General features: G+C 32.8%; 5 protein-coding genes and 1 long non-coding RNA gene across 16 annotated transcripts in view; 5 read left to right on the top strand and 1 right to left on the bottom strand.

Annotated features, from left to right (window-relative positions):
• The first annotated feature begins 68 nt into the window (after nucleotides 1-68).
• On the top strand, nucleotides 69-7832 carry LOC123675927 (cullin-5). Its single transcript, XM_045611505.1, has 7 exons — nucleotides 69-291; nucleotides 344-881; nucleotides 982-1324; nucleotides 1552-2058; nucleotides 2449-2748; nucleotides 3012-3348; nucleotides 4009-7832. Exons 1-7 carry the CDS (start codon nucleotides 283-285, stop codon nucleotides 4294-4296), a joined length of 2322 nt encoding a protein of 773 aa, XP_045467461.1. The 5' UTR covers nucleotides 69-282; the 3' UTR covers nucleotides 4297-7832.
• On the top strand, nucleotides 5411-7832 carry LOC123675928 (CAAX prenyl protease 1 homolog). Its single transcript, XM_045611506.1, has 3 exons — nucleotides 5411-5512; nucleotides 5721-5814; nucleotides 5951-7832. Exons 2-3 carry the CDS (start codon nucleotides 5722-5724, stop codon nucleotides 7151-7153), a joined length of 1296 nt encoding a protein of 431 aa, XP_045467462.1. The 5' UTR covers nucleotides 5411-5512; nucleotide 5721; the 3' UTR covers nucleotides 7154-7832.
• LOC123675929 (CAAX prenyl protease 1 homolog) lies at nucleotides 7694-9432 on the top strand. Its single transcript, XM_045611507.1, has 2 exons — nucleotides 7694-7832; nucleotides 7894-9432. The coding sequence occupies exons 1-2, from the start codon at nucleotides 7740-7742 to the stop codon at nucleotides 9085-9087; spliced, it is 1287 nt and encodes a 428-aa protein (XP_045467463.1). The 5' UTR covers nucleotides 7694-7739; the 3' UTR covers nucleotides 9088-9432.
• Nucleotides 9433-9640: 208 nt separating this feature from the next.
• LOC123675933 (transcriptional adapter 1-like) lies at nucleotides 9641-11110 on the top strand. Its single transcript, XM_045611513.1, has 3 exons — nucleotides 9641-9783; nucleotides 9939-10462; nucleotides 10512-11110. The coding sequence occupies exons 1-3, from the start codon at nucleotides 9780-9782 to the stop codon at nucleotides 10890-10892; spliced, it is 909 nt and encodes a 302-aa protein (XP_045467469.1). The 5' UTR covers nucleotides 9641-9779; the 3' UTR covers nucleotides 10893-11110.
• A 311-nt stretch (nucleotides 11111-11421) lies between these two features.
• The window catches only part of LOC123675926 (syntaxin-binding protein 5), a 206444-nt gene continuing 202207 nt past the window's right edge, over nucleotides 11422-15658 (bottom strand). For all 11 annotated transcript variants that reach the window (XM_045611493.1, XM_045611494.1, XM_045611495.1 and 8 more), the window contains 3 exons: nucleotides 14483-14578; nucleotides 14303-14427; nucleotides 11422-14133 (listed from right to left, as the gene is read on the bottom strand). In XM_045611493.1, coding sequence (XP_045467449.1) covers nucleotides 13877-14133; nucleotides 14303-14427; nucleotides 14483-14578 — 478 coding nt within the window. In that variant the 3' untranslated portion in view covers nucleotides 11422-13876. The remainder of the gene's footprint in view (nucleotides 14134-14302; nucleotides 14428-14482; nucleotides 14579-15658) is intronic.
• Nucleotides 14733-15658, top strand: part of LOC123675936 — a 46423-nt gene continuing 45497 nt past the window's right edge. Inside the window, exon 1 of the long non-coding RNA XR_006746833.1 lies at nucleotides 14733-15013. This is a non-coding gene — a long non-coding RNA (uncharacterized LOC123675936). The remainder of the gene's footprint in view (nucleotides 15014-15658) is intronic.

Genomic DNA, 15658 nt, shown 5'->3' with positions numbered 1-15658 from the left:
AGACAGACTAGTTTATCTATGAACACCACTATCAAAGTCAAGAGCACCACAAAATTAAATTAATGTCATCTGTCACTACTGTCAGTTTCAATGGCAATAATACAGATGTTTCTGTCTTCGGTTTGTTCATATTCATTATTAGGCTAGGTAGTATTTAAAAAATAATATGAAGGGATACAATAAAAGTAATTGAGTAATTTTATTTTAAATCTTTTGTTTCGTCCATTTTGGTGTTTCGAAGTATGAATATATTCGAGCGATAGTATTTTAATAAAACCTAAAATGTTGAAGGTACACACAGTTATTCATTTATCATTAGAATTTCTGATCGACTTTTTTATAGGAAAAGGGACAACTTAAGTTTGAAGATAAGTGGTTGTATATGCGACCAACTGTCTTGAAACTACTCAAGCAAGAAGGAGTTAATCCTGCTGAATGGCAGGAATTATTTTATGATGTACATTTAGTTTGTTTGTGGGATGAAAAAGGCCCACTGAAGTTGAGGGATGCTCTCCATGAAGATATTATACAATTTATCAAACAAGCCCAAGGTAGGGTGATGGCTCAAAGACAAGAGGAGGCTCTGTTAAAAGCATATATAGTTGAATGGCGGAAATTTTTTACCCAGTGTAATTATTTACCAACACCTTTCAGACAGTTAGAAACTTCTCTTCAGGGTAAAACAACAGGTAGCTCGAATATTCAGAGCACTAGTCTCAAAAAAGGCCAGAATAATGAAAATAGCATTGTTAGGAAACTAATGTTAGATTGCTGGAATGAAAGTATATTCAATGATATTAAGGATAGACTGCAAGATAGTGCTATGAAATTGATATATGCCGAAAGAAATGGAGAGGCATTTGATTCACAATTGGTTACCGGTGTGTTTTTCTTTTCATTGAGCAACTTTTGTATTTTGAAATAAATTAGCATCTAAACTGAAAAGAACCTCCAATATTGATTATAATTATTTTTTCTCAGGAGTTAGGGAGTCGTATGTTAACCTTTGCTTAAATCCTGATGACCATTTAAAAATCTATAGGGAAAATTTTGAAGCAGCCTATATAGATAGTACAACCATGTTTTACAAAATGAAAGTTGGTGAACAACTCAACCAAAATGGGGTGATAGCTTATATGAGATTTGCTGAACAAAAATTGAAGGAAGAAGAAGCTCGTGCTAAAAAATATCTAGAGGCAGGCAGTAACCGAGTTGTGGATTGCTGTGTCAAAGTACTTGTCCAAGAGCCTATCGTTATTTTATTGAATGAATGTAGGCCATTAATAAAGGCAGGAGAGACAGAAAGACTTCAATTACTATATCAGTAAGAGGAAATTTTCATTTTATATAGTTATAAGTTTCGGACCTCAAAGACTGTCTCGAAAAAATCTGTTTGAGTTTGAGAAACTAATAGGAAATTAAAAAGTTTGAAGTGAAATAGCCACATACAATTTGTTAGGAGGTGTTTACTTGAGGAATGCTAGATCTGCTTCTGTGGGGGATAATCTCGATTATATGGTTAATTTTTTCTAGAAAGTTTCTTCTTTTCAGTCTTCTAGGTAGAGTGGAAGAAGGCATTGTTCCAATGCAAAGAGAGCTGGAATCTCATATCGAACAAGCCGGATTGGCAGAAATGGTGGCGGCGGCCGACGTAATTACTCAGGACTCCGAGAAATACGTGGAGCGCCTCCTCGATCTGTACAAAAAATTCACCCAGTTAGTCCACGAAGCTTTCTCAGACGATCCCAGGTTCCTCACATCCCGAGACAAGGCTTTCAAGATGGTAGTGAACGATACCAAGGTCTTCTCCTTGGACCTGAACACGGGCAGATCCGCAGGAGGCAAGTCTGTGGCCCCAGAGAGCAAGTGCCCCGAACTACTCGCCAATTATTGTGATATGTTACTGAGGAGGACTCCTTTGTCGAAGAGGCTGACCTCTGAAGAGATCGATACGAGGCTCAAGGATGTATTGCTGTTGTTGAAATACGTGAACAACAAGGATGTCTTCATGAGGTATCACAAGGCTCATTTAACAAGGAGGTTGATTGTAGATGCCAGGTGAGTTCAGTCCACTACATAAGTCTAAGTCATAGCGTTTTATCAAATTTGGCATCTTGGTGCTATCCTGCGAGTATTTATTATGTGTTACCTTGGATGGTAATAATGGATAATGGTTGAATAATAGAATATTTAAAATATAATAATGCAACTTTTATCAACAGAAAACAGAGAAAAAATTTCAAATTAAAAAAAAGCAATATTATTTTAGTTGTTATTTCCCACAATGCCATCTAATATATGAGTTATTTTTAGTCTTGCATTTTTAGGTTTGTTTAAGTTCTTTCGTTCTCTAACAATCTCTTTACTTTTTTGGAATCCTCGAGTGCTTTCTGTGTAGACTTTTGATCCCAATCTTGAATTGACAACGAAAATAATCGTTGTTTTCAGTATCGATAGTGAAAAGGAGGAGGATATGGTGGAGTGGCTAAGAGAAGTGGGTATGCCTGCAGATTATGTAAATAAGTTGGCAAGAATGTTCCAAGATATTAAAGTGAGCGAAGACTTGAATTCCCAATTCAGAACGTCCACCACTAAACACGATGCCATCAATATCAAGATATTGAATGCTGGAGCTTGGGCGAGATTCTCAGAAAGAGTTACCGTTAGTTTACCTGTAGAGCTAGAGGATTACATTCCTGAAATTGAGGAGTTTTATAGAAAGAAGCATTCTGGTAGAAAATTACTATGGTGAGTAATAGAATTGAAATTTTATTTACTCAAGATTTAACAGCAATTTAACAAACCAATGGGGAATTCTCCTTAATTTCGATTATTACTGCAAATACAAATTTTAAAATTAGAAGTTGGAATGGTATATTTGAAATGTTTTTTTTTATATTCCATAACAAATATTTAATTTTCGTTTGAAGGAGCGTTTCCCACTGTTTCATCAACTACCAAAGGGTTCAATCTATTGCCTTTCTTTCAACGTGGAGAACTGAATGTTTCAGGTATCATCACATGAGCAACGGAACCATAAATTTTGGAGTCAACGGCGGAAAATTCGATCTAGATGTCACCACTTTCCAAATGGCTGTTCTTTTTGCCTGGAATCAGAGGCCAAACGATAAAATCACTTACGAAAACCTTCGACTTGCCACAGAGCTGCCTAATGGAGAATTGAGGAGGACCCTCTGGTCTTTGGTTGCTTTTCCCAAATTGAAAAGGCAACTTTTGTTGTTTTCACCCGCCGTGAGCAGCGCCAAGGAGTTCAACGAGGACACAGTTTTTTGGGTGAATCAAGATTTTGCATTGATCAAAAATGGAAAACCACAGAAGAGAGGAAAGGTAAGGCTAATGTAGATTATTTTAGTGGCTGATGCAGAAAGGGCTCTAAACAATCAAATAATTCATGCCTATTATCACGTGATGATGAACCTATATTGATAAACTTATGATTTCTATACTTCAACCCAGTGTTTTGCTGCGAATTTTGACATTTTCTACAATACAATACGCTAATTATTATGATGGTTTGAACAGATCCATATTTCTTATGGAAGGGTTATTGAAAACAGCATTGAATTCTAACCTCAATCATTGCTATATTTCGAATGTAATGAATCAAAGTAATCTTTACAATGATATACTATTGAATAATAATCAATTCATCACTTATATTGGAATGATTTTCACAAAATAAGACAGTTGAATCAATATTTAATGATTAAGTCTATGGTGCTTGTTTATTCATACTTCCAAGTGACATCACTATATTTTACTTTTTTTATTTCTATTTTTCGAGAAATATTTATGCGAACTGAGAATATCCAGTTTTAATGTGTTTAATAAATATCACTTATAATTTGAGAGCATTTAAATTAACTCTTCAATATCTTATTATAGTTTTATAAAGAGGTAGTTATAATATTGCCAAATGGTACTTTGTCGGAGTGTAAAATCCATGATTTTTATTATAACCAACAGTTTGTTATTGTTTCTTTCCAGGTGAATCTCATAGGACGTTTACAATTAAGTACGGAGAGTTCTCAGATTGAGGACAATCAATCTATTGTGCAATTGAGAATATTTAGAACACAAGAAGCGATAATTAAGATTTTGAAGATGCGTAAGAAGATAACTAACGCAGCATTACAGACTGAATTAGTGGATATTCTGAAAAACATGTTTATTCCTACAAAGAAAATGATCAAAGAACAATTAGAATGGTTAATAGAACACAAATACATGAAAAGAGATGATGATGATATCAACACGTTTATTTATATGGCATGATGTTGCTGAGACTAAATGAGTTGTTGCATACATTTTTGAAAGAATGATTCAGGATTTCGAATCGAGTAACTCATCAGATCTTATGAAGTTTGGATTTGAATTTAATATATATATATATAGGTTGTTTTTTGTTCGATAATCTTTTTGGTATCTATTTTTATTTTATTTGACTGGAAACATAATCAACAGATATTCTTATATGGTAATATTTCATTTTATATTATCACAGATCAGTTGAAATCGAGTAATACCAAATATACTTAAGATTAAAACGTAATTGACAAATAGTACAAACATTTTCTCTGATTAATGGATTATAGGAATTATATCTATTTACAAAATTGGAATATTAGCATGAGCTTTCATCCTTATTTATGATTCAATATTTTTTCATTTGGTAAAATTTGGTACTCCCCAAAAAGATGAAAATTAAAGAATGTCAACTCAAAACGTATTTTCTTTATTTGCAAATGTTATTTTAGTACAGAGAATCTCTTTATATTGACTTCACTTTGTTCTGTCGTCATAGCAAAATAGATACATATGTAAGAACACATCTGAGTAAGATGTCCAAAAATACTGATGTGTCCAGTAATAAGATTTTGCTTGAAACAATTCAGGCGATGCGAACTCGTTATTGCCGGTACTTCCTTTTCCTTCCATAGGTGGCGCTATTCAACGACAGCGAAAAACTTCTCTTTCATTCTGTAGGTGGCGTTATAATTGTATAGCGCCAACTACAGAGCGAAAGAGAAGTTTTTCGCTATCGTTGCCATATTATGGAGAATGTAAACAAAAAACCGCCATATTTAGGCTCAGCCAATAAAGGGTATGGTCTTTATATCACCTTGGTTACTATGGTTAGTAATTTGTTGGTCCGTATATGTCAAATTCCTCAAAAACCTGTGACTATTTCCTCAAACTTCAGTGAGTTTCTGTCACCAGAGCAACCGTACTTTTATTCTGGTTAGATTCAGTAACCACGCCCACTCCGGTTGGCAGTTGTCATTTTAATTTTCAGATTATTGTTTATGAATATTTTCCATGACATCTACACTCAAAAACTTAATTTTTTTAATTATGAAACAAATATCCTTCAGAGCCATTAAGAGCTATTAGTTATTTACAAAAAAGAGATCAACCATTTATAACCTCCAAAATTGTGTCATGAAAAAATTAGTTGATTAGTGTCAAGCGGTCCGGAAATACGAAGCAGGTTGGTCACTGTAAGCGAAATTTGATGCCAGTGCCATAGGAAACGATGCGGAAATCAAATGAAGTACCGGCAATCTCCTTAAAATCCAAGAATGCTGTTTCATTCAAAAATTGACTATTTTATCTTAAAATTTTTCAAGATTAAATGAGTACACCAGTATTTATAGACATCTTAAATAAATGTAACTGAATGTCAGTTGCAATTTCAGAATGATGTGGTTATGGTCTGATTTACTAAAGATAAGCATTTTAATTTGGTTTTGGTTGGAATTTATATGGCAAGCTTATCTGAATAGAAGGCAAGTATGTACTGATTTTCAATTTTAATTCAGAAACATCAGAATAAGAATTTGATATCACTTTCTGTAACAAGCTAACAATATTTAAAATGTAGGGCTTTACTAATGGAATAGTTATTGAAACAGTCCTATTTTTCCAGTTCAACAAAGTCCTTAACACCCATGAACTTCCAAGAGAAATACGTTTTATTATGCCCCCCCCAATATTGATGGTGTCTCGAAAATACACCTTGGAAAACTTGGATTTTATTCTTGCCAAGAGCATGGTTTCCCTTATATTTTCTTCAGTAATAATATACAGTGACTATATGGTGAAAATATGGAACTTCGCTTATACAATAGATCCCTACAAAAGCGAAATCTTTACAGGATGTGTTTGGTTTGCTATCCTATACACCTTGACCTCCATAATAGACCTACTTTTCGAATTGTACCATAACTTCGTTTTAGAAAAAAACCTTGAAATGCCTATCATGACCTTCAAACAGCTATTCATACAATTCCTCACAGATTTCATTATAATACAGGTCTTCTCTATGGTAATTGCAGCATTGGTTGTTAAAGTAATACAGTTAGCTGGGTGTTATTTTTTTGTCATGATGTGGATACTCTGCAGCATTCTTCTCTCAGTGTTCACTAGTTTGATACAGTTGCTTGACTATCCGGAAAATCCAAGCCTGGTAGATTTTCCTCAAAGTGATCTGAAGCGTCAAATTGAAAATTTGTGTAGAGAATTAGAATTTCCTCTTGAAAAGATCGAACTGTTGCTTCAGAGCCACTCCATGGAAGAACATAGTTGTGTATACTACTACGGCATGTTCAAGAAACATCTGGTAATTTCTGTTAATATTTTACCCCTCACCGAAATAGATGACAGTTTGGAGGATGAAGAAATTCTGGCTCTGATTATACATCAACTTGGACATTGGTACAAAAATCACGATATCAAAAAGTTTTTCATTTTACAAGCAGCACTTCTGATTTGGTTTTTCCTTTTCATCTATGCATTTGAGAGAAAAGTTGTCTATGAAGCGGTTGGCTTTTATGAATCCAAGCCAATACTAGTTGGGATTTTGATCACTCTACAGTATGTTACGATGCCATACAATGTTTTGATGACTTTTACGTTGATATCTTGGTCTCGAACTTTTGAATATGAAGCCGATAGATTTGCTGTGCATTTGGGTATGAAAAGTGCTCTACAGAGAGCTCTCATCAAAATATACGTCGTAAGTTTCCAATTTCCTGTTTTAGATCCTTTGTATAGCCAACATAACTTTCACCACCCTTCTTTATTTGAAAGAATACAACATTTAAATGAGGGTTCTTTAATAGGGATGTAATTTGAATAAAATTGAAAATATTCCCATCGCCAACAGACATATTGGAGGATTATCAGAGTTCGAAATGGAACGGAGAATATTAGTAGTGCTCTAAACATTTTTGGTGAAAAGTATCCACAAACATAATCCAAATTTAATTGAATTTTTTCATTAGGCTTGAATTAGCCACGTTAGTTTTAAGAAGTGCTCACCTGGCCTAAATGAATATTAAAATATTTCTGTTTTCAAATGATCATCCCTGTATCAGAGAGTATTTCATTCAATAAACATACTATTTTGTTATGTTGAACTGTTTTTCATAAGGAAAACATTTTTACCGGGATTTATTCAAGTTGGAAATGTTTTCTCTGGATAATTTTTTATTAACACCTAACAAAAATGTTTTGTTGTTTCGAATGGGCAATGGGCATCCTTGCCACTTATTAATATTCTGTGGGAATTAGATTATTCTGTGTTCTGACTTCTGATTCTTGACTTTTTATTGATTTTCCCATGGGATTTGGAAAATCATATTTGTCTATGGGGAAAATGAAGTGAAGTAGTGAAGATTTATTGAATCGTCAAATTTATATAAACCCTGTTCAAAATGATACTAATCGATCCATTATTATTGAAATATATTTTCATTTCATTTACTTGGATTACATTTATATGGGAACTATACCTTTCTATCAGACAGGTACGAAATAAAATGTTAAGCAGAAGAAAGGTTATCCTGTTTTCAATTTTTTTTTTTTCAGAGAAAGAAAGTTCTTCAGACCAAGGAAGTACCAAAAGAGCTCAAAGATGTAATGAATGAAGAGACTTTTCGAAAAGCAAAATTATATACGCTGGCAAAGAATCGGTTTGGTATTTGCAAAGAAGTGTTTTCTATTATAGTTACTACATTCGTTTTATATAAAGATTTGCTATCTGGATTTTGGGATGCATCTGTCATTCTAAGTCCATATGACAATGAATTGGCTGTAAGTTGTGTATGGTTCTTCATCCTGACAAGTCTTTCAACATTAATTGATTTACCGTTTACAATTTATTACACTTTTGTATTGGAAGACAAATTTGGATTCAATAAGCAAACATCTGGATTCTTCATATGGGATAAGCTGAAAAGTTACTTGATTGCTCAAGTGTTCAGTATGATTATAGTTTCGATTGTTATTGTGGTTGTGAAAAGAGGTGGAGACTATTTCTTTGTTTGGTTATGGGCTGTAGTTTGCATAATCACATTGATCGTGCTTACTATTTATCCATCAGTGATAGCCCCATTGTTTGATACTTTTGTACCCTTGCCAGAAGGAGAGCTTAGGACTAATATAGAAAAACTTGCCTCTAAACTTGAATTTCCTCTTACCAACATTTACGTAGTTGAAGGTTCCAAGAGATCCACACACAGCAATGCTTATTTCTATGGATTATTCAAGTCAAAACGCATAGTTTTATTTGACACTCTACTAGCAAAAGATGATGGTAGTGGTTGTGGAGATGCAGAAATTCTTGCTGTTTTATCTCATGAATTAGGACATTGGAAGCACAATCACATAACAAAGAATATTCTAGTATTTCAAGTAAACTTATTCTTGTTATTTTATATCTTCGCATTCATGTTCAAGTACCCACCAGTGTACAAAGCACTTGGGTTTTTCAATTCTCAACCAGTTTTAGTTGGTTTACTAGTGGTGGTCCAGTACATTATGATGCCATACAATACTCTAGTCTCATTTTTGATGACTTGCCTTTCTAGAAAATTCGAATTTCAAGCAGACGAATTTGCAGCAAAATTAGGAAAAGCTGAATATTTAGAAAAAGCTTTAGTACAATTGAATAAGGACAACCTAGGATTCCCAATTTATGATAAGGTCTTTTCTGCTTGGCATCACTCTCATCCACCTCTATTGGAACGTTTAGAAGCTCTCAAACATGGGAAGGAAGAATAAAATTTTGTATTTTTTTATTTATTCATGATGAGAATCTTGAATCAATCAAGTAACTATCCATATTGAAGTCAATTTCTAAAAATATTACAGACTTAATTCTTTTCTATTTCAAAAATATTTTCTGAATATATTTATATCTTTTGTAATATGAATTTGATACAGGATAATTTTATGACTTTTTATAAATAATTCAAGACTAAATGCCATTTGATTTGATGTCTGATTTGATTTTGTATGTTTTGTGATTGTTCAAAGTGAACTGAAAAAGAAACAAAATTTTTCAATGATGTGTTTAACTGATTTATATTACTCCTCTTATAATAAAAAGAGAGCATTATTGCGAAATCTTTTGGTTTATTTTTTCCTTAAATAACCTTTGAAATGGCCCGAGAAAATGTTCGACACTTGAAAACAGTAATTAACAAAGAGGCCGCAGGCCAGGCATATCCGTAGATAAACTCAAACATAGACAAACCAAAGTTTATCTATGCTCTTTAAGATTAGTTAGTCTATGGGCATATCTATCGCATAGACATAGAATAAAATTATTAATATTATTATATGTCTATGATCCATAACATATATTGACATTTTGCAATCGGGGAACGAATCTGTGTTCTTTCAGTGTTTTTCTAACCTTGAAAAATTTGAAATTTTCAAAGGATTATTGATATTGCAAAATATTAACTAAAATGGGTAAGACTCAATTTAAAATATATCCTGATCAACCTGATCTGTTGAAGAATGTATTATTTTGAAGAAGTCTTAATGTTGGGCAATTCGAAAAATTAATGTATTCATTATAATATATTAATATATAAATTATAATGTTATTCCTTCTCAATTATCAGATTTACTGAATGAAGCCAGGGTCCAATTAGAGTCAGTAGTAGGAGAAGATCTTCTCAAGGAATATTTTGCGATCTTGAGACAATGGTTCCTCCTCAATTCGCCTGTAAACAAGGAAGAATTCGATAGACAGGCCCGAAAATTATTGCTAAATGAAGAACAGATTGTGGCACATAACAGATTCCTTAGGGCACTTCTGGAAAAAACAAGCTCAGACACCTCTAAAATAACTAAAACTATTGATTCTGAACCTCCAAAGAATAAGAGTAGTAAAGGGGAGACAGAGAGAGGAAAGACTTCAAAGTCAAAGAGAGGTCATTTTCAACCTATGGAGTTTGCAGAATGTGTGCAGCCTCAGGATATTTCCAAAATAATGCCTAATGACTTTTCTGTCAGGTATGCTGCTAATGAATTGTTTATGCCAGACCAAGCATTCTTTTCTGTACGGATAGCATTGGCAGCATGGGAAAATGGCTTACAGGGGGCTGAAGGGAATGTAACTGATCTGATGGTTACTTGTTGTCAGGTAATTGCTTTGTTTTTTATTATTAATTGAATTTAATTAAAATTTCCAGACGTTTGTCAGAAATATTCTGACTGCATTAATCTCCAGAAAAAAGGGTTTCAAAGTCCGAGATGGAATGTTCCAATATGGTTTTAACCAACCTATACCAGATCCCTTTCTCAGAAACTATAACAACATAGTGGATGACTCGGATGAACCCCGGATAGATGTTCCAGACGATGATGATAGCTTTGTTCCCAGGCAGAAACCGTCGTTAGAAAGGGTGGAACAACAATTGGCATTCTCCTATGCTAGTTCGAGGAAAAGGAAAATGAATGATACACTATCTGTTCAGCTTCTACATGATACTCTTAGAGAGAATCCAAAATTGCTGGGCTTTGGTGCAAGTTCCCAAGTAAATTTATTGAAATTGGATCTGCAATCTGAGTAATTCAATTTTCACATAATCGTTTGGATTCCCATACAAGTGAGTTAGGTCAACCATTATTTCTGGATTATGGATCTGAATTGTTACTGTTGATAATTTTTGAAAATGTACATAATAACAATTTCTCAAGTGTGTATAATAAGGACAACTCATTGTTTGATTTGAAATTATTTATTGGTGTACAATAGGTAAATAAAGAGAATGCACTGTCAAGCTTTCAATTTGATTTTTGATGCTCAATTTTTCGAAAACTACATTGATCAGAGTTACTAAATAAATTCTGGACTCTTTAATTGAAGTCCCATTGGTTTTTCACCTAATATTTAGCTGACAACTGCCATAGATATTTCCAAAGTTTCTCCACTCCACTTAATGGAGAAAATAAAAATACCATCAGTTTGTAAAAATCCATTGTGGATTTATAATCTAAAACTGCAAAGGTGCATTAAAAAACATATGATTGATCCCTAAACTTGGAAGGGTAGATAAATGAAGAAGAGGAATCTGATGATAGTAAAATAAAACACTTCAATAAAAACAACTGATCTATTTATAGAACAATAATATAATTTCTCCATTACTAAGTAGCATAACATTTGATTATAATTCATACAATTATAATCAATTTCAGGTTTTGCTGCATAAAACACAATCTCAATGAGTTTGATACTAAAAATTTGACGAAATTCTCATATAATTGTTCCCTCTAAATAGATTATCATTTGTTAAAATCTTCAAATAAAATTTATATCAACTCAAACAACATCTATTTTGGAGATAATCTTATAAGATAGGTGATTAAAAATGAGACAGACTATCATCACATAAAATAGGCGTTCTCATTTTTCGCATAATGATTGAAATACTGAAACGAAAAATGTAGAGTCCAGCTCGTTAAATTTACAAATTCGTAATTATTGTTATATTACGCACAGAACATTTTGTTCTTCATTATTAAGTATATATCAAATATTCTACGTTAACATTGTTCTAATCCTACGGATTTTATACAATTCATTTGGTTTTTACTTTTCATTACCTAATTTTATTCCCAAGTGATTAGGCCTTTATTCTTTTAATCGTACAATTTTAGTTCTGAAAGTGCAGTCATTTCTGTCACTTCTCACATACTTGAGGAGACTTTGAATCAATATAAAACGTTACTCGAATTTGGACCACATCAACAGTATGTTCTATTCCACTTACTTGCAGAATAAAATTAGATATTGTTCAAGAGTTGATATTTAACAAGATGTATATAGGAAAAATAAGGAGGAAGACACTTGAAATTAATTATTTACTAACTAATTCACAATTACTTTTGGATAACAACTGAATTCTAGAGTTGAATCTTTAAATGAAAAATGTCACGCATGAAACATGCAGAAATATTGAAGAAGCCCTAAAGAGAAAAATATTCTGTAATCAATTTTTCTACTTGCATCTTATCAGAATTCAAAGTGCAAGCTATTGATTTCCATTCAAGGCCAGCCTTGATAAGCGAAAAATATTTTCGCAGCAGAATTCAGTTGAAACCGATATAAATTAGAGTAAAATTATAGAGCTTATTGTCTTCCAATATTTTTCTTTACAAAAAGAAATATATTATATATTTACATCAACTATATGACCCGTTCACAATTATGGGTCTTATTTACATATATCGTTAATACTAGAAAAATATAAATCAAAAGTATCCATTGAAAACTAAAGATGAATCTAGAAAAGTACAAAATCAATTGTGTAGCTCAATTGAGAGGTTAACAGTTTAAAGTCATTTGTTGATGTCTATATTCTAATTTACAGGAATTCGAAATGTATAATTCTCATATCTATGCAGCAATGATAAGAGCATGCTCAAGTAATTGTTTGATCTTTGCTGGGAAGGCTTTATATAGAATATTTGAATATTTCTGCATCTTAATCCACTTCGAATTAACAATATCCTCAGATCATAACAAGTTTTTTCAGATACTCATCTTTTAGAATATATCAGAGAGACTGCAGTCGAATACAGGAGGGGAACAACAAAGTACGTGTGGTACTTCATCAGGTTCAAGTGCAGAAAACTGTGCTCTGTTAAACAGTGACGACAAAAGTCTAAAATAGAAATTTCATCTCTTTCTCAATACCGATTAGAGTATCACATTTCATGTTAAGATCAATTTTACAATAATGCCCAATCCACTAGTTTTCGCCAAAAAACAATTGACACTAGCTGATTAAATTAATCTCCGTTTCAATGTATTTCGTTATACAAGTCTTCAATTTGAAAAAGTGATTGAAGATCTTATCTAGTGGATGGGAAGATTTTTTTTTAATTATTAATAAGTCTTATGAGGAATTCAAGTGAAGATTAAACAAAGGATATAGTAACATTTTTTCTGAAGAAAATAAGAAGTGAGAAAGAGTAGGATATAGCCGTCAGAAAGCAATTTTTTTCTATATATTTCTTGCCTATTACATATTAAGGAGGTCTAATCCCTTTATAAAACCGAATAGTGGAGTAAAAATATGAAGATGTGCAGGCAAATCAAATATTCCAACAATGTAGTCTCTTTGGAAATCAAACACTGTCAACGTGTCATCAAAACTGGAATAATAAAACATAGAAACTCACCAAAAAGTCATTTCACAACCACTGCTAGAACCAGTCATGTATGAGCATTGTTACAAAATGGCCGCCGACATAAAATGAGGTTAAGTTAGGTTAGGTTCTTTTGGTGGAAGGAATCCAATCACGTTGAACTGTTGTTTCCAAGCAATCAGATCAGATTATAGCATTTCGTGATTGTTTGGCGAATGAGAGATTAAAAATTAGATCCCATAAAATTGTTTCTAGTTTGGAGGAATAGTTTGATATATGTATATATCGCACCGCACCCTTCCTTCTGCAAATTCTGGCGAAAACTAGTCGTCAGGCGGTATTCATTGACTACTAAGTGTACATTCAGACTAGACTGGGGAAATATACAGGTGAGAACCGTTCACAATTGGTACCATTTCTTATCCCTGTATTTGAGCATCACCTCGTGTGCAGAAGAGGAGAAGTTCTCTGCTTCGTTGCGCATTCTCTCTGCGCTCTCTTCAAGGCGGTTCAACCGCTCACCCCTCTCTAACATTAGCTTATGGGCCCTGTTGACCTCGCCGGTTGCGCAGGTAACCCTGCCACCCATGTCTTGTAGGTTACTGCCAGGTATATGTTTTGCCACAGATTTGTTAGCCTTTCCACTGGATTCTCCAACTGAAACATTTCAACTTTTATACTATATTTTATATATAATAAGGTCCTAATTTTATGCATCTCAATCACCAGCTACCTATCAAAGCCATGTTGATTTCAATTTTTTAGTGGTCATTTTTACTTAGTTATTTGTTCTCAGATTTGAGATGAAAATATTGAAAAAACTCACATAGCTCCTCCCTGTCCAACTGTCTCACTCCTCCTCCGAAAAGACCTTTGAAAAATCCCTCCTTGGGTGGTTCAGGCATATCCATTGGCAGAAATAGTTCACCAATCATATCATTGAAAGTTGAGCTGCAAAATATTAACATTTAAGCAAAATTTAAATCTAACAAAATTGGATACTAACCAAAATTCGGTACAAATAGTGAATTTTTGAAGTTCCGATGGAGTTGCTAAGTATAAACCGTGCCCTCTATTACTGAAGCAAAAAGTCCTAGCGATCCTAAAAATAGTTTAGATAAAATTAGTTAGCTATAAATGATTTGAAATAGATGTGTCTGTTCAAACTTATTTTTTATAAGTACAGTAAATGTTGGAATGTTGGTGGAAAATTGGAATTGTGACAAAAATCAATTTCACTCTGAGCCATAGTACTTACTGCCTCCAAAATTCTAAACTACCTACCTAATTAACAGAATCAATCAAGAATGACTTATTTCTTGTTCTTTTAAACGTCTGTGTAAGTTCATGGTTAACGATGGAATGATATTTTAGTGGTTATTTTCGGGAAATGTAGTATAGTACAATGCTATAAATTATTCTTAACATGCATAATTTATTCGAATTCAAAACGAATTGAGAAAAATTTCAAACACCATGCTGAGAACCCCAAAATGCAGTGCCTGAACAATTGTGCCAAATAGCCGATTATTAAAAAGTGAGTCCAGTTTTGTGCTTGTAAGTGGTCATTCTGGGAAGGATAAGTAACAAATTTTCAAAATTTAAAGTTTACCTGGAAGAATATTTTAACTTTATTTATGAATCCAATAAATATTTTTTGATAGCATTTTAATAATTAGTTCATCAGCCAAATTGTTAAAATTTCTATGTTAATGCTGAATTTGGCATAGTAGAACAAAATATGAAACTGCAATTACAAATTTTGTGAAAATTGTTTCAACTCTGTAATTTTTCCCTCAAAAAATTTGCAACAATCTTGATTTATTCACTGTCTTAACAATATTATTATGTAATCGATATCACTGATATTCCTCATATTTTATAATGAACACAAACTTGCATTCAAAATGTTAATAATGAAGAATATTTTTTCAACATTGAATAAGAGAAGAAAATTATTTCATAAATTGACATAAACATGACATGACAGTGGTTTCTACATTATCAGAATTTAATATTCAACATATGCTTGTAGAAATATAAGGGTTGAAGAATAGATAAATAAAAAAAAAATAATAGATGAAAAATGAAATTATCTTTGTGATATTGGTAGTTCACAGAGAAACTTTTGATGCCAATGGAAGTAATGAATCGTTTATAATGTAGAAACCTCTTAAAGTTT

The sequence above is a fragment of the Harmonia axyridis genome, chromosome 3 (genome assembly GCF_914767665.1).
Source record: "Harmonia axyridis chromosome 3, icHarAxyr1.1, whole genome shotgun sequence".
Lineage (NCBI taxonomy): Eukaryota > Metazoa > Arthropoda > Insecta > Coleoptera > Coccinellidae > Harmonia > Harmonia axyridis.
This window is presented reverse-complemented; position numbering and strand designations above follow the sequence as displayed.